The sequence below is a fragment of the Thunnus albacares genome, chromosome 17 (genome assembly GCF_914725855.1).
Source record: "Thunnus albacares chromosome 17, fThuAlb1.1, whole genome shotgun sequence".
In the NCBI taxonomy this organism is placed as follows: domain Eukaryota; kingdom Metazoa; phylum Chordata; class Actinopteri; order Scombriformes; family Scombridae; genus Thunnus; species Thunnus albacares.
Window position 1 is genome coordinate 29,003,100 of NC_058122.1, and position 22,535 is coordinate 29,025,634.

Genomic DNA, 22,535 nt, shown 5'->3' on the forward strand with positions numbered 1-22,535 from the left:
AAAATGTTCTTTTAATTTATTTGGTAAGTTGGGTGTTGACAGACCATCAGCTGACAGTGAGTACAACATTTTTGACAGGGAAAATACAAATGATGTTACCTTTGTTACACACTGTATGAGTCATTTTCTCTGTATTCTATTTAAATTCCTGCATATGCTCAGTAGCGTCTGCCTTACACAGAACTACTCTCCAGAGACTGAAAACGTGATGCTGTTATTAGTCTTTGGAGTCGTTTCTAAACAAACTAACGTGACCAAACTCTTCATGATGAAGGAACATGTGACCCAGTGCAGCGCTGTGACTCACTGACGTGTTTTTAATAGTTTCTGAACAACAACGGAGGAATAAGATATATCAGGCTTTGGATACACACACAATAATTGTTAGTAGATCAGTTCATTGTTGGTTTGGATCCAAACATGAGATTTGATGATAAGAAGAAAAATATGGAAAATTGCCAGAGTTATTATTTAAGTTGTATTTCAGCAGGCTGCAACTGTGTGATTGTGTTTAAACTGAGGTCTGAATCAATCTGGATCAGGACGCATTCCAGTCCACCACCAGCACCCTCAATAATAAACATACAGTAGAATTATCAACTTTCTGGCAACGTCAACAAAAACTGAAAATCTACAAGCTTCATAAAGTTTATGGCAGAGCTGTTGTATAAGATTGCATCAGATCGCACAGGTGTTCCAATAAAGTGCACGCTGAGTGTACATTAATGGCAGGCAGTTAGGAGCCTTGTCAACAACTTTTGTCTTTTTTATCCGAAGCTTCAGTCTCTGGATCAATATAATCACCAGTTCATGGGAGAAAGATTTTGAACTCCAACCAGACTGGTTTGATGTATTTTCAATGCCAAGTAAAATCTTTTCGGGTAATCTGTTTAATTAGAGTCATTACCAAATACTTTGTAGGTCACAGTGCACACCCCAGTTGCTCAACAGGTGCAAAACATGTGAGAAGATGGTGGGAACTTATTTTCACTTCATGTGACAGTGACCTATGATCTCATGTTTCTGGAAAAATACTTTTTAAAAAGAGCTCTGAACAATCTGAGATTATTGCTAAAAGGTTTTGATCTTAACCCCTCGATCTGCAGCGGTGGAAACTAACTCAGTACATTTACTCAAGTACTGCACTTAAGTACAGTTTAGAGGTACTTGTACTTTACTTGAGTATTTCCATGTGATGCTACTTTCTACATTTCAGAGGGAAATATTGTACTTTCTACTCCACTACATTTATTTGACAGCTTTAGTTACTTTTCAGATGAAGATTTGACACAATGGATAATATAACAAGCTTTTAAAATACAACACATTGTTTAAGATGAAACCAGTGGTTTCCAACCTTTTTGGCTTTTGACGTCTTACAAAAAGCAGTGTGTAGTCGGGGTCACATTTCACATGTCTATGAGTTGTTAACAGCTCCACCAAATAGTGATTTTTCCCTCTAAACTTCTCACATGCTTTCATTTCAATAAATGTTCAAATGATCCAATATTTCAGCAGAAATCAAAGATTAGAGAAAAAGTCCAAAAACTGAAAACAGATTTGTGTATCAGAACTTTGTTTTTTCTTCTTTCCTCTCCCATTAATCATCTCACCACCCCTCAGATTTATCTGCTGACCCTTTGGAGGGGCCCGACCCCTAGGTTGGGAACCAGTGGACTAAACTAGCTAACTGTATATAAAGTAGTGTAAACTAGCTCCACCTCCAGCAGCTACAACAGTAACATGCTGCTCTAACACTGATGCTTCACTATTAATAATCTAATGATGTCATATATAATAATATATCAGTCAGAGGGACCAAACCACTACTTTTACTGCAATACTTTAACTACATCAAGCTCATAATACTTATGTACTTTTACTGCAATACTTTAACTACATCAAGCTCATAATACTTATGTACTTTTACTGCAATACTTTAACTACATCAAGCTCATAATACTTATGTACTTTTACTGTGAGTATTTTTACATGGCTGTGATTTTTGATTTAGGTGCTGTCATTGTTTGTTTGTTTGTTTGTTTTTAATATATGTGTGTATTAAAAAAATAATAAAATAAAAAAAGACCTCTCTCCTGGCTTCCATCCTGTTTGGTTTTGTTGTGTTTAGTTGGTTTTTAATTTATCTTTTATTTATATAAAATAAACCTATTTTCAGTAACAGCTCATGTGTGGTCTCACGTCCTTAGTCCAGTTTTGAGTTGTGTTCACAGTCTGTATATATAAAGATGGATGTAGCGAGGTGTGACATCACCTGTTGGTTTGCATTGGACCCGGTTTGAAATCCAGAGTTGCAGTTTATTGATGATAAGAACTGGATACCAGATTCAAACAGGGCACCCCATCAGTTCCTTTAAAAGTTGCTCAGTAGTGCATGAAGCCAAGAAATTGACTTCTGGCTGTAAAGAAATAACAAATGTTGCTCATGCTTCCTTGTTTTTGGGCCCACAGAGCATGCTCAGTAGAGACTTCTGCTGGCTGAGTCGTCTGACTTCCTGTTGGCTCTTCATTCACTCGACTGGGGATAAAATAATTTAGTCGTGCGTCTCTTTTAGACTTTCCTAATGTTATCGGACCAAATGGATAATAAAATGAGTTGTTTCACTCAGAAACATTTATTCAACATTTTACAGCTGCTCCTTTTCCAATTCTTGTGTTCAGAAAAAATGCTAAACTAAATTGGCTTCACAGCCCAGCGTACATCCTGCTCGCCTGGCACATGAGCCAAAAAAGTGGCTAGCTTCCAGGTTTCTAGCGTCACTGAATATGTGCAGCAGAGTTTCTCCCATCAGGATGATGTCATGGATTTTCAAATCACTTTTCTCAGCCTAAGAAAAGTTTTACAAATTTAAAACCTTCATGGATTAAAAAATCATAATAGAAAGAGTCATGATTGACCTTATTTGTAGTTGGAGGCGTCCTGTCAGCAGATCAGTCTCTTTTATTATGGAAGTCTGTGGGGAAAATGCCTTTTGGGCTGCAGGGGCCACTGGTAGAAATTGGCAGCAAGGCTGAGTGGTGTTATCCAGATCTCTTTATACATTCACAGTTGCAGTTTATGGTTGGCGCCATCTTAGAGCCAGGACCTTCCAGATAAGGAGTCTGCCTCGGACACAAGCTAACGTTAGCTTACTGGAAACACTGAACGCTAACGTTAGCTACTTTAGCTAAACTGTGCTAACAGGGCAGGTATTATAATCAAGTAATATTAAATTTAGTGAAATATTGCAATGATAGTCCGACTCAGTGTGAGTCCCGGAGCTGAGGAGAACAGCTGATGAGCCAACTGTCAATCACAGCTGTCAATCAACGGCCACACAGCAGACATCAAGGCTACTATAAGTCTTCAAATCTTAAGGTGTATAATTTCCAAAATGACCACCAGCACACTTATTAGAGGGTCTGAATTCAGAGATTTAGAGCAGAATGACTCGTTGAAAACAATGATTGACTCGGTATTTCTAGAGAGAAGTTGAGGCTTTTTGAATGGGAGTCAGTTGGAGACGTCAGTGGCACTTTAAGGTACTTCAGCCTGAAGACGTGGCAGCTGCTGTTTGGATGTGAGACAGGGGCAGTATTTGGTTTGTGATCAATAAAACGATACGTAATGCTTTCCCAACACACTGGAGATACTGAGGAAACACACTCCAGCACAAACATACACCAACATGAACAGCACCAGTCAAACGATGCGACACAGCTTCTCATTTAAGGGTTTTTCTTTATTTTTAATAGTTTCTACATCGAAGAACAAAACTGAAAATGTCAAAATGATAAAATATCACATATGGAATCATGTAGTAAACAAAAAAGTGTTAAACCAACCACAGTGTTCTTCATATTTTAGATTTCTCAAAGTAGTCACTGTTTGCTTTGATGACAGTTTTGTACACTGTTGGCAACGTCATAACCAGCTTCATTAAATAGTCACCTGGATGGTTTACAGTTAACAGTGTTGAAGGAATTCCCACATATGCTGCTGGTTTAGGTCAGGTGATTGTGGAGGCCAGGTCATGTGATGCAGCACCTTACAGTCTGGTAACAATAAACATGGAGGAGAGCAACAACAGCGACGAGCGACAATGAAGAGACGAGAAAGTTTCACATTTGTTGGACATTTATGGAAAAGCTTCTATTTAAGCCAAACTGGGAGGAACTTATCGTAACTGTTTGCAAGCAGCACATCTCATCCACGTTAATGATCTGATGTTATTGTCGTTACTCTTGTACACAAGTGGCCGACATTTCAGTTAAATCTCTGCATATGTTGCAGTTTATTTGCATGTTTTTCTCGCTGTAATCATTCCTCCTGTTCATACTGACCATTAGAAGATCCCTTCATAATGACCTTACAATGGAAGTGATGGAGGACAAAATCCACAGTCCTCCTTCTGAAGCTAATATGAAGCTTCAGCGTCCAAATGAGTCAAATCAAGTAGATATCAGATATATATCAGAAGTAGATATTTCAACGTTACAGTCTTTAAAGGGAAACACTGTCCGAGGAAACACAAAGAGGGAATTTGATGCTAAAAAGACTGTAAATGTGTCAGATATCCACTTGATATGACTAACTCAGACTGCTGAAGCTGAATAGAAGCTTCACACAGACTTTTAAATGACTGTGTGGACACACTGTGGATTTTGGTCACTGTTGAGGCTGCATGATCAGAGAAACTGAGATGATAGAAAAGGAAAACTTGTCTTTATATAACCTTAATTAGCTGCCTACTCGCTTGTTTGTTTGATACCGTGACAAGAATCTGCACCCGCCTAGATCCAGCCAGAGTTCACATTGAGGTAAATCTTCAGGTGTCGATAATCAGACATCTGGATACTGTAATAACCAGGTTTATCATGTCACATAAATGATCGAAACCAGAGTAAGATTTAAAGCCAGCGTACTACTGTAAATACTGTCAGTGTTTAAGAGAAACTCCACGCTGAGTGTTGAAATAAAGGCGTCGCTTCTGACCTTTAAAGATCACAAAAGATTTTATTTTCCACCGGATGATGCTTCTCTAACTGAACAAGTCTTGTTTGGCCCTCAGGTAACAGGATTCAAACATTCAGGTTTCTACTTGTACTTTTTAAATGAATGTGTGCCGTGAGCTTTAAACTTAAATGCCATGAAGGTCACAGCTGTCTTCCTGCCAAAACCTGTTCTTAACATCACTGTTTAAAGGTTAATGCAAATTAAAGATGTGAGCTCCATCACATCCTGACACACTTGCGATAGAAACGCCCTCTGGGACACCTGAAGGTTTCAGATCCAGAGCGGGGGGAGTTTAGATAGTTGCTAAAGGATGAGGTAAAAGAAACACAGCTGCAGAACAAAGCAGCAAAACCTGAATTTAAATTTTGCTTTAAAGAGCTGCAGGAGAATGTATGTGGAGAGAATAGAGAATCCAAATGTGATTTAGACATAAATAAGCAGCTGTCAGTGACTGAGACGAGATGACACCTTGGCAGATTCTCCATGCGAGCAAAGCGTCCCGGGCGGCTCCAGGTTACCCAGCTCATCATGGACACGGAGTCGCGGTGCATTACAGCACTGATGCTGCAGCTCCGGACGGCAGCAGGAGTTTCTGCATGTCCACAGACAAACTCACCATGCAGGAGCTGAACAGCAGGCTGGCATCGTACCTGCAGCAGGTAGGAGAAGCATGAAGTATAAACACAGCCAGCAGCAGCACAGGAACACTGGAGTTAAGAATGTATTGATGTAGTGATGATTTAGTGACACTGTGTTTGTTTTTACTTCATATTCTTTGTTGCATGAGATGAAAACACAGTAAAACCTTCTTCCTCTCTCCTCGATTGATCCAGCAGCAGTATAGGAATACAAAAATGTATCTGATATTTATAAGTGATTATTGATTATTGTTAAAGAGCAAGAAAACGTAAAAATAACAGATTTCTCGGTGGAATTCTGCCTTGACTGAAACACTTAATTTCATTAAGAGTTGATAAAAGGTAAATAACAATGAAATATGATAAGTCATGTGTAGTTTCATTTACTGCAGATATAAATGCACTTAATTATATTATATGAATATATATTTATTAAATGTGAATTATAATTCGTTGACATTTTGTGTTGAATGTGAATGTTATTCAAAATCCCTGCATGTGTCAATAAAGTTGATTCTGAGCAAATCAAAACTATTCTAATCATTGAGTGAATAATCTATATTTCATAGAAAATTTTCAGTATTATTGTTATTTGCTGCTCTAAAGATTAAAATATAAACGCTTGGATAACTGAAGACGGACAGATCATCCACAAACGAGAGGAAACATCAGGTGAGTGTGAGAAACCACCAGAGTTCATAATTGCCCCTCTCCTCTGATTGGTGGATACAGGTGCAGTGTCTGGAGGCGTCCAATCAGAAGCTGGAGTGTCAGATCCTGCAGGAGCTGGACAGGAAGTGTCCCGGAGACCTGGAAGAGCTGGACGGATACCTGAAGATGGTGTCGCTGCTGCAGGAGCAGGTGAGGACACAAAAACTGTAAACACACAGATAATACACAAATAATATCAAATAACATAAATAAAGTGAAGTGGAATATTTAAAACAAAACAAATGAACTGAAATTAAATCAAATAAAGTTATTGAGGAATAATGTGGGATTATATGTGAAATAAAATTAAATGAAATTATTAAAATATATAAAATATTTCCAAAGGATGCTATAACACATCAGTTTCTACAGTTGGAGTTAATGCAGGACAGAGAACATATTACATGATTAATAATTCAGCTTTTCTTCAACTTTCTCAACAATGTTTTCAGTCTCAACAACCTGCAGAAACATCTGCTGTTGAATTACACAGAGGTGCTGTACATTTATAACACATACATGCAGCTTTAAGGAGCACAATAATTAGAGATGATACAGAGGACATCATACTGCTCAGTGACGCTAAATCAAATAAACGAGTGAAACTCTTCTGCCCCAAAAATCAGGGACAAAGCAGGAGGTAAGGTGACTTAGATGCAGCATCTCGACCGGTTTTACCTATCAACCTGTTAAAGGTCAGACAGGCTGAGACGAGTCTGACACACATCTGAAATGTCAGAGACGAAACCTGAACCGAAAACAACAAACAACAGAACAAAACCAAAGAACAGAAGATGATTCGTCTCAGAGATTTTGTAGGTTGTGAGTGAATAAATGATGACGTATATGAAAGAGCTGAAAACATCAGATCTGTGTGGAGCGATGATGAGGAGACCGTAACCTTCCTCACATCAAAGCATGAAACTAACAGAAACGTCACATTTCATTTAATTATTATTTAATGGCGTCATCTCGTGTCCTCTTCTTTTGCGACGGGTCAAAGGACCAGTGTCAATCAATCAATCAATCAATTTTTATTTATATAGCACCAAATCACAACAAAAGTCATCTCAGGGCACTTTTCACTTAGAGCAGGTCTAGACCGTACCCTTTAATTTATAGAGACAAAACAATTCCCCCATGAGCAGCACGTAAGGAAAAACTCCCCTTTAACGGGTAGAAACCTCAAGTAGAACCCGACTCTTGGTGGGCGGACATCTGCTTTGACCGGTTGGGTTGAGAGAGAGAAAGAAAGAGGGAAAGGGGGAGGAGGGGGGACAGAATAACAACAATCATAACAATAACAATAAGTAGCAATAGCCAGGTAAGGACGCCAACAGGACCGCGAAGGACCACGAAGGCTCAGCCTGCAACCCAGGGTTTCCTGCGAGATGAGAAAGCACAAAAAACTCCGGGGAAGAAGCAAAGTTAGTAACATGCATTGATGTTACATGAATGCATACAGATGGAGAGGAGGAAGCAGTCTAGGCCTATAGCAGCATAACTAAGGGCTGATCCAAGGTGAGCCTGGTCGGCCCTAACTATAAGCTTTATCAAAAAGGAAAGTTTTAAGCCTACTCTTAAACATAGAGAGGGTGTCTGCACCCCGGACCGAATCAGGAAGATGGTTCCACAGGAGAGGAGCTCATAAAGTAATTACTACTGAGAGCTGTACTATTCCTGTGTGTAGAATTTAGTGGCGTCTAGTAGAACTGACTTGGCAGAAATGGAATATAATATTCATAAGTTTGTTTTAATTAGTATATAATCACCTGAAAATAAGAATCATTGTGTTTTCGTTACCTTAGAATGAGCCTTTCTATCTACAGAGGGAGCAGGTCCTCTTCCATGGAGCCGCCATGTTGCACCACCATGTTTCTACAGTAGCTCAGAACAGACAAACCAAACACTGGCTCTAGAGAGGACCTTTCATGTTTTTCACGTTTTTTGCATGTTCTCCTACAGGTTTGGAAGGGGAGGGGTCATTCAACTGGTTGCAATCTGCAACCTCACTGCTAGACGCCACTGTACAATATTTTAGACTGATATTCTGGTGTGCGACATTTATTTACTTACATGTCACTATAAGCCACTGATCATGTGCAGTATTTCTATACCAACCACACGTCATTCAACACACCATCACACCATATCTGTACATCACACCTTTTATTTCTGCTGCTGATGCTTTTGCACCTTGTTAGTTGTATTTTTGTGTTATTTTATCATTAATTGCATTTTATACTTTATATTGCTTATATTTGGTACTTATATGGCGTAGATTCTGCACTCTTTATGTAACTTTGTGTAAATCTGTTTTTTCTTTCGTATTCCTCTTAATCATCTTGTGATCCTTTAGATTCATCTGGACCCTCTGGTTTGGAGCGGCTAGTTCAGGATTTAAAGTAGACATGATTTAACCCCTAAAACAGAAAATTCGGTGGCTGATTTGCAGGATGTTTGGGTTAATTATGGTTGGCTGTTAGTGCCACCTACTGTTTATCTCCTGATATTCACACAACAGTAACAGCACCATTTTCTTTTGATGATTTTCTGAAAATTTGGTTAAAATTTGCACTACCTTCAGATGGAAACCTCCTACAGATACTATTACTATACTAAACACGTGGTTGTACCACAGATGTTGCTGCTACAACTGACAGATAGAACATCTGTGTGTCTCCTACAGATCACTGAGAGTCTCTCAGTTCAGGGTCAACTGAAGCTGCAGCTGCTCACTGCAGAGCTTCACGCCTTTAACCTTAAAGTCAGGTAGATCCACACACACCTGCAACACGCACACACACAGTGTAGATTCTTTATTCTTTGGTCTTCCACCGCAACAATGAAACAAACAATTTAAAATCACATCAATCAATAAAACAAGAAAATAAGTAAAGTAAGTCAACAATACAAACATACAGTGAAAGCAAACACAAAGTTGTCAAGAATATGCATACATATCCCATCATCCCCTGCTGTGTGGGCAGGTGTGAAAATGAGCAGGAGAACCGCGGCCGTGTGGAGGCGGAGCTTAACAACCTGAGGCTGCAGGACGAAGAGCTGATGACGCACAAACTGCCGGAGCTCCAGAATCTCCTCAAAGGTCAAACACAACAGATGATGGAGCTGCAGATACAACACCAGCAGGTAAAACTACAACCAGACTCACCTGGATTCTGTCAGATAATTAGATTTAGTCCTGAGATCAAACGTTCATATGAGTTTTAGTCATTTAGTTGTTACTCTGAACCAATCTTCCATTTAATATGCTCTCCATTTTTATAACTAGTCACTATGAAAACAAAACAATTGATTTAGTAATTTAAATTTCGATTAATTTACTCATTAATAATGATAAAAATTAAAGTATTTTCAATGTATTATTTCCACAATTTAAAGCCTGATATATCTTATTCCTCCGTTCTTGTTCAGAAACTATTAGAAAAAACACGTCAGTGAGTCACACCGCTGCACTGGGTCACATGTTCCTTCATCATGAAGAGTTTGGTCACGTTAGTTTGTTTAGAAACAGCTCCAAAGACTAATAACAGCATCACGTTTTCAGTCTCCAGGGAGTAGTTCTGTGTAAGGCAGACGCCACTGAGCATGTGCAGGAACACAGTTCTGTTTACAGCTTCACTAGCTTGTTGTGCTGCATATCACAACCTCTGACTTTGTACTGAAGGTCTAGTAAAAAGGCATCTGCTTTACACAGAACTACTCTCCAGAGACCAAAAACATGATGCTGTTATTAGTCTTTGGAGTCGTTTCTAAAAAAACGAATGTGACCAAACTCTTCATGATATATCAGGCTTTGATACACACACAAACATGGATCCAAACATGAGATTTGTTGACGATAAGAAAAATATAGAAAATTGCCAGAACGAACCTTTAAAAGAATTTTAATCAGAAAAAAACCCCTAAAATGGTCCAAAAACCATGAAAACCATCCCTTAATTTATATCTTGAAAGACCATAATTTTCTAATTAAGGTAAAAATTATGAAAAATTAAGTGTACAAATACAAATTATTGTGTAAATTGATGAAAAGTCTTGTATCTTTTAAATTGACAGGTGGTAATGTCTGTTGCCTAAAAATGACCTATAGTTAGTTTGAGTGACAGCTGCCATCTAGTGGTCGTAGTAACTGTGAGGTGGAGCAGTGGTGCAGTTCAGATGACGTTTATATATATGTGGACATATTTCAGAGAAGGAGGGTGCATGGAGGTTTTAACCCAGCAGAGGACTTCTGTTCATTTCCTGTTTCCAACCGCCAGTCAGGACCTTAACCCCATGGTTATTATTGTAGCCATGATGACGAACGTGGCCTAACTTGAAGGAAGTAGTAACTTTAACCCACACCACATTTTTCTCTAACAAAGTGAGACCTTAACCACAGAATCGTCACATCATAAAACATCATTTTTGTTTAACAGTGATGTGTGACGGTTTTGGAAACCACAGACAGACGATGTCGTCCTGCTGATTACTGCTGATAAAGGCGCCAGATTAGAAAACGCTGCTATGAATCGTTCCGGAGTCACATGATCAAACTACGTATCTGGAGTTTCATTTGGAGGACTTCTTGCTTAAAATTAATCTAACTGCTTCATCCTGTTGCACACTTAAAATTATTAAAAATTAATTTAATAATTAAGGTGTTTTTAATGGGTTTAGTTTTTGCCCTTTAAGACCCTTAAATTGATAAATAAGGGATTATGAACCTCTTTTTTATTGTTATCGCCTGCAGATTTTATTTTTCTTTAATGATGTCAGTTTCATCTCGTCTTCATCATGTTGAATATATTTCATCACAGTTGTTGCTAAAAAAATGAGCACTACTTGGGTTATTAAAAATGTACAATGTACTTCATCTCCTTACTGTTTCCTGTCCACCTTTCCAGAATGTGCAGGGTCTCCTGGCCCAAGCGTCAAGGGGCGTCGCCGTGGAGATGCAGCTTGGCCAGTCAGCAGACCTGAAACTGCAGCTGAACGACCGCAGACACACAAGTGTGACGCTGTTCGACCACAACTTAGATGAGAGTTGCTTCAACAATCAGGTAGACACACCTAGAACAGGGAACACGAGTGGAGTGAGGAAATGATTCATTGGTATTATTTTTAAATTCTGTAATCCCAGTATATATATATATATATATATATATATATATATATATATACATATATATATATACGTCATTAAAGCAGGTTTGTCTTGCTCAGGTGCCCACGTTGACCTTTGACAGTCCAGCGGTGTCCGAGGTCGCCACAGTTGGGCTGAAGCAGCTGAGGGCAACAGCAGCGAGTCTGGAGGAAGAGCTGATGCTACTGCAGGCTCAGGTGAGATACAACTACATTACTGCTCCTTAGATTTTACATTAATAACATGAAAGTACACTACAACTGTTTCTTTTATCTAAAATGATATGTTCTCTAATGCTGTAAAAGCTTCACACAGTTTGTTGAAAAAACGCAGAAATACGCTGACTGCACTAAGGTCATGGAAGGATGGATGTGTTACTGGTTAAAGCCATACAAATTGAACCCAAATTTAATGTGATGCTGCCTCCTCTTTCAGTTCATTGTGTGTTGTTCTTGATTCTACTACTAGATGGCGCCAAAGTATCACTTTTAAGTTCTAAGCCTGGTGGCTTTAAAAATAGACATTCACACACCGACTCGTTTGTTTATTCCAACATTTTTGGTCCGGATTTAAAGTTCTTGTGTTGAAGTGTTGCTTTTATTGTCCAGTGAAGGTTGTAGATGTAAGCTGCTGTGTTTGAGGTGTTGAGCTTGTGGTGACTTTATATTGGATGAAACAGTCAAATCTTTGAAAATGGAGTTGTTGGAGGCTCTGTGGAACTTAACATAAGAAGTAAAGTCTTAACATAAGATGCCTAACATGCAGCATCATATGTAGAGCTGCAACAATTACTCAGTTAATTGATTAGTTGTTAACTATTGAATTTATCACCAACTATTCTGATAGTCAATTAATCGTTTGGAGTCATTTTTCTAAGAAAAAAATGAAATGTCCATGTTCTCTGATTCCAGCTTCTTAAATCTGAATATTTTCTTGTTTTTTCAGTCTCTATGACAGTAAACTGAATATCTTTGGGTACTGGACAAAACAAGACATCTGAGGACGTCATCTTGGGCTTTGAGAAACACTAATCGACATTTTCTGAACCAAATGACTAACAATGGTTGGTTGCAGCACTAATCATGTGTGTCTGTCTGTAGAACATGCAGCTGGAGAGTTATGGGCAGCAGCAGATGGAGTCCTCTGCCCTGCAGCTGGAGTTCCTGCAGCAGAGAGCAGACAGTCTGTGCAGTGATCTGGACTCGGCGCTGCAGGCTGCAGCTCAGCAGGCTGCAAATCATCAGGACCTGCTGGACGTCAAGAGCCGGCTGGAGATTGAGATACAGAACTACCGGAGGCTGCTGGACGGACGAGGCTGCCAGTGGTAATGATAATGGAGATAAAACAGATAAATGCAGAGCTCTGATGTCTGACATACACATTTACCTGACCATCATCATCCACCTCAGTGCACCAGACTGAGGTTTTGCATATTTTAGCCTTTTTGCTACAAATCATTCATAATTAATATGACAGACAATTAATTAAGTTATCCTCTTATATAGCATATATACCCTTAGACCCATGATTCAAATAAGGCAAAACTCCCCCCAAAAAAATCAGGTTAGTCTGCTTTTGACGACCTCCAGACCTTTCTGTTTGATTTAAAGCGTGTTCTAAATTCAGAAAAGACTAAATGTGTGCATTTCACAAGAGTGAAAACCATTGATGTTCCCACACCTATTCATGCTCTAAATGGAGAACTAACTGACACAATGCAGCATTATAAATACTCAGGACTTGTGTAAGACAGCATATTGTCCTACGAAACTCATGTTGAATATCTCTCTCAAACACTAAAAATTCAAAATGGATTCTTGTACCGGAACAGAGCTTGTTTCTCTTTTCAAAGCAGAAAACATATTATACAATCTTCCATACTGTCCACGGTGGATTATGGACATATTCTGTATGCTCATGCTGCTACTGCCACCCTTAAACCCCTGGACACTATCTACCACAGTGCCATTTGATTCATTACAGCAGACAGCTACCACACTGACCACTGTGAGTTATATGAAAAGGTTGGATGGTCGTCACTGGCATCCAGAAGGCAGCAGCATACCTGTACCTGTTCACAGAGCAGGTTGGCTTTAGAAGTTCCCCATACAAACTCTGAACTGGGACAGACTGGTTTCCAGTAACACCTCACTGCTAGAATGAACTGCAATACAGCTTCAAGTTAATGACACTTTCCTAGAGATTTCCTGAATACATAATGTTTAATATTAATTTTAATATTGTATAACCTTTTTCTCCACAGGGTCTCCAAGCCTGCTGATATGTCTTTCTGTGCTCCTTCCAATACTGCTGCCTTCAGGAGAAAACTTATACAGGACAAAACAGTCAGTTTTCAGGAAGGAAATCTAAATATGGGTGCAGATCAGATTCAAAGCTACATCGACACTGTCCAACAAACACCCCTATTCTACCCACTCCCAGAAACAGTGACCACAGTTGGGTCAATCAGAGTCCAAAACAACTCACCACTGACATCAATTAACACTTCAAAACTGATTGGCTATCAGTCTGAAAACAAGTCTGAAAACCAGAGAACAGGAGCTCTTTCTGATAAGACCGAGATGGAATCAATGATGATCAACAGGTTCAGCAGTCTTGTAGAAGATAAAGTCCACGCTATAAATTTGGAGACCATAGAAGTTGGTTTTAAAGAAGGGACAAACACTAACACAGAGATCACCGAGACTGTTACTGGTGCAGATGTAAAGCAAGAATCACATTTCATTACACAGACAACCGTAACTGATCCCAGCACACAAACTCTTGCAGAGGTAGTCATACAGACAGAAACTGCTGAACTGGATTGCACTGAGGGTTACGTCCATGATTCAAACCAAGATCCAGCACAGGTTGTCTCTTTGACATTGGACACTCAAGCAGAAGTGGTCAGCGATGACAACAACAGAGAAGAGGTAGAGATAAAAGTAGAGGGTACTTCGCTTGTCCATGGATTAGATAAGAGTTTGTCTTTGTGCGACAAGTCCAAAAGTAAACAAAACGACGTGAAGGAGGATGCAGTTGTAGGGTTCGGCCTGCTAACTGCTTCATCCTGTAGCACAAACAGTGATGACATCCTTGTCAGAGAGAGTAAAACTGCAAGTGCAGAGACTTTGAGGAAATCAATGACAATCAACAGGTGGAGCAGCCTTTTAGAAGATAAAGTCCACTCTGTAGATCCTGTTCTGCTTAACCAATCAATTGTTGGCATTCAGATTAGCCAGGGTGTTGAGGAAAGATCTAATCTGTCTTTGAAGTTGGAGACTCAAGCAGAAGTGGTCAAGGATGCAGGTGAAGTTGCTGTTAGAGCATTTGAAGTGTCTGGATCTGAAGGGGTTCAAGATGAAGTCTCCTGTGAGGTGACCCTGATGGATGACAAGAACAGAGAAGAGGTAGAGGTAGAAGTAGAGGGTACTTCGCTTCTCCATGGATTAGATCAGAGTTTGTCCTCGTGTGATGAGTCCAACAGCAAACAAAAAGATGTGACGGAGGATGCAGATGTAGGGTCCGGCCTTCTAAGTGCTTCATCCTGTAGTGCAAACAGTGATGACATCCTTGTCAGAGAGAATAAAACTGCAAGTGCAGAGGCTTTGAGGAAATCATTGACAATCAACAGGTGGAGCAGCCTTTTAGAAGGTAATGTCCACTCTACAGATCCTGATCTGCTTGACAAATTGACTGTTGGCATTCAGATTAGCCAGGATGTTGAGGAAAGATCTATCATGTCTTTGAAGTTGGAGACTCAAGCTGAGGTGGTTAAGGATGAAGGTAAAGTTGCCGTTACAGCATTCGAAGTGTCTGGATCTGAAGGGGTTCAGGCTGAAGTCTCCTGTGAGGTGACCCTGATGGATGACAAGAACAGAGAAGAGATAGAGGTAGAGAGTACTTCACTTGTCCATGGATTAGGTCAGAGTTTGTCATTGTGCGATGAGTCCGACAACAAACAAAAAGACGTGAAGGAGGATGCAGATGTAGGGTCTGGCCTTCCAACTACTTCATCCTGTAGCACAAACAGCAGTGACATCCTTGTCAGAGAGAGTAAAACTGCAAGTGCAGAGGCTTTGAGGAAATCAATGACTATCAACAGGTGGAGCAGCCTTTTAGAAGGTAATGTCCACTCTACAGATCCTGATCTGCTTAACAAATCGATAGTTGGCGCTCAGAATAGCCAGGGTGTTAAAGAAAGATCTGTTGTGTCTTTGAAGTTGGAGACTCAAGCAGAAGTGGTCAAGGATGCTGGTCAAGTTGATGTTAGAGCATTTGAAGTGTCTGGATCTGAAGGGGTTCAGGCTGAAGTCTCCTGTGAGGTGACCCTGATGGATGACAAGAACAGAGAAGAGGTAGAGGTAGAAGTAGAGGGTACTTCCCTTGTCCTTGGATTAGATCAGAGTTTGTCTTTGTGTGACGAGTCCAACAGTAAACAAAAAGACATGAAGGAAGATACAGATGAAGGGTCTGACCTTGCAACTGCTACATCCTGTAATGCAAACAGCGATGACATCCTTGTCAAAGAGAGTAAAACTGCAAATGCAGAGGCTTTGAGGAAATCGATGACTATCAACAGGTGGAGCAGCCTTTTAGAAGGTAATGTCCACTCTACAGATCCTGATCTGCTTGACAAATCGATTGTTGGCACTCAAATTAGCCAGGGTGTTGAGGAAAGATCTGTTGTGTCTTTGAAGTTGGAGACTCAAGCAGAAGTCGTCAAGGATGCAGGTCAAGTTGATGTTAGAGCATTTGAAGTGTCTGGATCTGAAGGGGTTCAGGCTGAAGTCTCCTGTGAGGTGACCCTGATGGATGACAAGAACAGAGAAGAGGTAGAGGTAGAAGTAGAGGGTACTTCCCTTGTCCTTGGATTAGATCAGAGTTTGTCTTTGTGTGACGAGTCCAACAGTAAACAAAAAGACATGAAGGAAGATACAGATGAAGGATCTGACCTTGCAACTGCTACATCCTGTAATGCAAACAGCGATGACATCCTTGTCAAAGAGAGTAAAACTGCAAGTGCAGAGGCTTTGAGGAAATCAATGACTATCAACAGGTGGAGCAGCCTTTTAGAAGGTAATGTCCACTCTACAGATCCTGATCTGCTTGACAAATCGATTGTTGGCACTCAAATTAGCCAGGGTGTTGAGGAAAGATCTGTTGTGTCTTTGAAGTTGGAGACTCAAGCAGAAGTCGTCAAGGATGCAGGTCAAGTTGATGTTAGAGCATTTGAAGTGTCTGGATCTGAAGGGGTTCAGGCTGAAGTCTCCTGTGAGGTGACCCTGATGGATGACAAGAACAGAGAAGAGGTAGAGGTAGAAGTAGAGGGTACTTCCCTTGTCCTTGGATTAGATCAGAGTTTGTCTTTGTGTGACGAGTCCAACAGTAAACAAAAAGACATGAAGGAAGATGCAGATGTAGGGTCTGGCCTTCCAGCTGCTACATCCTGTAGTGCAAACAGCGATGACATCCTTGTCAGAGAAGGTAAAACTGCAAGTGCAGAGGCTTTGAGGAAATCAATGACTATCAACAGGTGGAGCAGCCTTTTAGAAGGTAATGTCCACTCTACAGATCCTGATCTGCTTAACAAATCGATAGTTGGCACTCAGATTAGCCAGGGTGTTGAAGAAAGATCTGTTGTGTCTTTGAAGTTGGAGACTCAAGCAGAAGTGGTCAGGGATACAGGTGAAGTTGCTGTTACAGCATTTGAAGTGTCTGGATCTGAAGGAGTTCAGAGTGAAGTCTCCTGTGAGGTGACCCTGATGGATGACAAGAGCAGAGAAGAGGTAGAGATAAAAGTAGAGGGTACTTCGCTTGTCCATGGATTAGATCAGAGTTTGTCCTTGTGTGATGAGTCCAACAGCAAACAAAATGACGTGAAGGAGGATGCAGATGTAGGGTCCAGCCTGCTAACTGCTTCATCCTGTAGCACAAACAATGATGACATCCTTGTCAGAGAGGGTATAACTGCAAGTGCAGAGACTTTAAGGAAAACAATGACAATCAACAGGTGGAGCAGCCTTTTAGAAGATAAAGTCCACTCGGTAGATCCTGATCTGCCTAAGAAAACAATGGTTGGCACTCAGATTAGCCAGGGTGTTGAGGAAAGATCTAATCTGTCTTTGAAGTTGGAGACTCAAGCAGAAGTGGTCAAGGATGAAGATAAAGTTGCTATTACAGCATTCGAAGTGTCTGGATCTGAAGGGGTTCAGGGTGAAGTCTCCTGTGAGGTGACCCTGATGGATGACAAGAACAGAGAAGAGATAGAAGTAGAAGTAGAGAGTACTTCGCTTGTCCATGGATTAGATAAGAACTTGTCCTTTTGCAATGTGTCCAACAGCAAACAAAACAACATAAAGGAGGATGCAGATGCAGGGCCTGGCCTTCTTATTGCTTCAGCCTGTATCTCAGACAGAAATGATAACCTTAACACAAAGAGTATAAATGCGAGTGCAGAGACTTTGAGGAAATCAATAACTGTAAACAGGTGGAGTAGCCTTTTAGAGCCTAAAGTCCACTCTATAGATCCTGATTTGCTTAGCAAATCGATTGTTGGCACTCAGATTAGCCAGGGTGTTGAGGAAAGATCTGTTGTCATGTCTTCTAAAACTGAGATAAATACGACAATAGGAATTACCAGTTCGCTTCCTAACACACAACCTGTTGGGAGTGCTGGTGTTCAGGATGAACCAGAGTCTTTTTTTCTCAAACAAACTACCATGGAAGTTAAAGCGACAGAAACTGCTCAAATAGATTGCACTGAGGACTACGTCCACGCTAAGAACGAAAATCCAGCACAGGTTGTGTCTTTGAAGTTGGAGACTCAAGCAGGAGTGGTCAGGGATGCAGGTGAAGTTGTTGTTACAACATTCGAAGCTACTGGATCTGAAGGGGTTCAGGGTGAAGTCTCCTGTGAGGTGACCTTGATGGATGACGAGAACAGAGAAGAGGTAGAGGTAGAGGGCACTTCGCTTGTCCGTGGATTAGATCAGAGTTTCTCCCTATGCGATGAGTCCAACAGTAAACAAAACGAGGTGAAGGAGGATGTAGATGTAGGGTTCAGTCTTCCAACTGCTTCATCCTGTAAGGCAAACAGTGATGACATCCTTGTCAGAGAGAGTACTACTGTACAGAGTACAGAGATTATGAAGGAAGCAGAATTAGAGGTGAATAGGGAAGAGGTAGTCACCGGTTTCCATGTTACGAATGGGGTAAAGCTGGCAAGTCTAACAGATTGTGGTGTGATCTTGAGCTCATGTGATGATGAGGAGCCTCTGAGCACAACAGTGCCTGTCGCATGTCCCATAGAGACAGAAGTATGTCCAATTGACCCCAAAATGAATTTAAGCCAAAATGACCCAGAAACATGTCTGAGTAAAGTTGAGGCCAAGGTGTGTCTGAGTCTGACTGGTGAAGAAGAAGATGACAAAGTATGCCTGAATCTAACTGAGGCAAGTGTATGTGTGAGACCAGTTGAGAAATACATTCTTTCAACAAAAGAGGAAAGCCAGTACATATCATCTAGTCGAGGTCAAGCTTTGTTAGACACTGACAGAAATAGAAAAGTTACCACATCAGTGAAAAATGGAAGCAGTTTGCATTTTGAATCATTCGATGGCAGTTCAGTTGGCAGTCTGGAAACCAGGCATGGTTCAGAAGACCAGACAGAGACTCCCAATATGGATAGTAAGGAGAGGGAGCAGATAAGCAGTGAATGTCTGGTTGATAGCAAGGCAGATGACAGCTTTGGAAATGTCCCTGCTCCTGGAGGAACCAGCTTTAGAGATGCAGAAGGTAAAATGAGTGGCATGGATTGCAGCAGAGGAGGTATGGCAGCTAGGTTTGATGACACGACTGCTAATTCAGCAGGTACAGTCAGTGGTGATACAGATGCTGTCACTACATCAGAGATACAGGGTGAAATCAGGCTTGACAGTGAGGAGTGGATGGTTCAGGGTGGCAATCGTGGACGTTCGAGGTTACCCAGAAAAGAGAGTGAAGAAAGCTCGCCAGTAGCCACACTCCCAGCAACAAGCCAACCAGGGACAGGGAGGTTTGGCAAAAAAGGAAGTGGGGAGTGGATAGTTTATGGGGGCTCTATTGGACGTAAGAGCAGCCTGGATGGCAATGGTAGCTTACCTAACACGGGGAGTGAAGACAGCCCATCAGTGGCCACGCAACCGGCAACAAAAACATCAAGAAAAGGGAGATTTGGCAGCACAGGGAGTGGGGAGTGGAGAGTTTATGGTGGGAGTACTGGAAGTTTGAGTAGTGGCAGTGGCTCAGAGAGGGTCCGTGTTAGCACTAGCAGTTGCAAAATAATTACTACACCTGGTAACCAAATGGGTAGTGGAAACAGAGTCAGTAGTGCTGGTAGTGTTCTTAGACGCAGTAACAGCCAAGGTAGCGCTGAAAAGTTAAGTAGCTCAGGTAGTGGCGGCAAGCTCAGCAGTTCATCTGGAAACCACATGATTAGCAGCTCTGGGAAATTCAGTACGGGCAGCGGCGAAAGTAAACCCGTTTACAGCTCAGCTAGTGGCCACAAGAGCAGCGTGGGGAGCGGGGGACAACCAGGCAGAGGGAAAACAACCACTAGACACAGAACCCACAGCCCTGCAGAGAGGAGGAGTGTCAGCGGGGGTAGCGGTGGGTGGCTGAGCAGTTCCTCTGCTGGTGGGAATCGCATTAGCAGCACTGGGAGTGGGTCTAAACTCAGCGGGTCAGGTAGTATTGAGAGAATCAACAGCAGAGGTGGGGGAAGGGGCATGAGCTCCCCCAGATTAGGGAGGGCCAATAGTGCAGGGGGAAGGGTGATCACCAGCAGCAATGGGCCAGTCAGGAGTACTGGTAGTGGAGCCGGAAACAATCATGAGAGAATCAGTGTCTGTAAGATGGCGGCACTGTCAATGTCGGCGGCTGGGAGGGAGAGAAGTCAGGAGAGACAAAGACAAGCGCAGAGGTCCGCAAAGCAGGAGGCTTCAGGTAAGAACAAGTGGTTTCCATTCACAACAACAACAACAACAACAACAACAACAACAACAACAACAACACAAACATCAACCTGCTCTCTGTCCTGTCTTCCAGCATCTCCTCTCATCCAGCGCTGGCTGACCTCAACTGATGAGGTCCCATTAGCTGAGCCCGATGGCCTTGATGACATCATTCATCCTTGATTGGATAACCGGGGAGGGGCTGGCTATCAGGCTGCAGCATTCACATTCAGTTATAGTCTCTGAACAGATTTACACAAACACACAAGTAAAAAAAATTTACATAAAAAATATGTCTGTTTTTGAATAAGGAGATAAGGAATAGACTTGCTGTATTCAAGTTTTATTTTAAAAATACAATTTGTTTGAATCACAAACACTGTAGTTCAATGTTTTCTTGACTTTTAAAAATGTCTTTGAAAGAATTTAGCTCATAATCAGCAGTTCTTCATATTTTGTATATATTTTTTTCATATTAATTTCATCCTTTCGATTTTTCGATTTCTGTGTTCATTTTGTATTAGTCACTATTTTGTGTGTGTACATTTTAACCTTTGAAATTCATTGTTTTTATGTTTGGTTTAGAAATATTTTTTCAGTTTTTTCAGTTATTTGTCTCTATAACTAACACTCATATATGTCATATCTTGTAACATCCATGTCAGTTCTTTCAACTTTAAACAACCTGAAGTTCAACTTATTGGAAATCTCCAAAATATGAAACTGTAACCCACTGTACCTGTGTTCATGTTGGTTTTGGGTATATTTTGTGGAAAAATCATAAATACATTTTACTAAAATCAAAAAACATGTTAAGATGATTTAACTCAGTTTATATGTCTGTTAGCTACCTGCCTCTGTCTTCAATAAAGAGAGTTCTGCTCTGACAAATGAACCTGATAAATACTTTGTGTCCTGTTTACTGCTGTTATTATTATTATTTTTTAAAACTTCTATTATATCTATGCAGAACTTTTGTTAAAGTACTTTAGGAACAAAACCTTCAAGCAGCCAACGGAAAACTTGGGCTTGGTTTCATGGGATTTGTTGACAACAAGAAAATATTGATTAATGCTAACCTTATTCTCTACAATAATGTAAACAATAGAATAAACCTTGGGGAAAATGGTGGGAGCCAAATACCAGGTAATTTTAAACCAATTTAAATCCAACACTGAATAAATATACAGCACCAATGATATATTTAAATGACATAATGTTGGGGTTTATATATTTAACTAAACTAAACCCTGACAGGCTTATTTGGATCAGTCTGCAGCTTGAAGTGTTTCACCAGCAGGTGGCAGCAGAGTGAAAATGACACTGAGCGAAAGCCTCAGCAGGGCTGATGACATTCAGTCATCAATGATAATCATGATGGATTCCCAAAGACAAAATACTTTCAAATAATATCAAGCTGGGTAATAAGATGAACAGCATTTCAATCATACAATAAAAAGCTGCTCAGGTCCCTTCTGAAAGCATGAAAACAGCTCAGTGTGGTGTCAGTCTGCAGGGATCTGTTAGTTAGTTAGGAACTTTATTGTCTACATTGTGGAAAATTATCTTTGGTTTCACCACATAGTATTAAAAAACAAAGCAATAGAGGATAATGTGGAGGTCAAATGGCACATTTAAAACACAGAAATACAGTAGAAAATAGTTTGATCACATTTCTACTATCCTGATGTCAATGCTTTGGCTACAAATATCCTCCTCTTGACCTACAAGGCCTTAACCCGATTGGCTCCCCCCACATATCCAGTCTTATTACTCCATACTGTTCACTCCATCATGTCCTCTACACTCTCTTCAGTGGTGGAAAGTAACTAAGTACTCAGGTACTGTACTTAAGTACAGTTTAGAGGTACTTGTACTTTACTTGAGTATTTCCATGTGGTGCTACTTTATACTTCCACTCCACTACATTTCAGAGGGAAATATTGTACTTTCTACTCCAGTACATTTATTTGACAGCTTTAGTTACTTTTCAGATGAAGATTTGACACAATGGATAATATAACAAG

General features: G+C 40.6%; 1 protein-coding gene and 1 long non-coding RNA gene across 2 annotated transcripts; one reads left to right on the top strand and one right to left on the bottom strand.

Annotated features, from left to right (window-relative positions):
• The first annotated feature begins 5,030 nt into the window (after positions 1 to 5,030).
• Positions 5,031 to 21,414, top strand: LOC122967796. Its single transcript, XM_044332612.1, has 9 exons — positions 5,031 to 5,676; positions 6,388 to 6,516; positions 9,056 to 9,138; positions 9,357 to 9,516; positions 11,277 to 11,432; positions 11,596 to 11,712; positions 12,616 to 12,839; positions 13,779 to 20,500; positions 20,603 to 21,414. The coding sequence occupies exons 1-9, from the start codon at positions 5,479 to 5,481 to the stop codon at positions 20,689 to 20,691; spliced, it is 7,878 nt and encodes a 2,625-aa protein (XP_044188547.1). The 5' UTR covers positions 5,031 to 5,478; the 3' UTR covers positions 20,692 to 21,414.
• Positions 13,068 to 20,665, bottom strand: LOC122967797. Its single transcript, XR_006398676.1, has 3 exons — positions 20,580 to 20,665; positions 13,765 to 13,842; positions 13,068 to 13,679 (listed from the first exon to the last, which is right to left on the bottom strand). It is a non-coding gene; the product is annotated as an uncharacterized LOC122967797 (long non-coding RNA).
• Positions 21,415 to 22,535: the final 1,121 nt, after the last annotated feature.

What these genes read in the sequence shown, in the direction of transcription:
- LOC122967796 (XM_044332612.1), top strand. Translation starts at nt 5,479, where the DNA reads ATGACACCTTGGCAGATTCTCCATGCGAGCAAAGCGTCCCGGGCGGCT. An exon ending in GCCTTTAACCTTAAAGTCAG is followed by an intron (nt 9,139 to 9,356) that starts GTAGATCCACAC and finishes CTGTGTGGGCAG; the next exon opens with GTGTGAAAATGAGCAGGAGA. An exon ending in TGATGCTACTGCAGGCTCAG is followed by an intron (nt 11,713 to 12,615) that starts GTGAGATACAAC and finishes GTCTGTCTGTAG; the next exon opens with AACATGCAGCTGGAGAGTTA.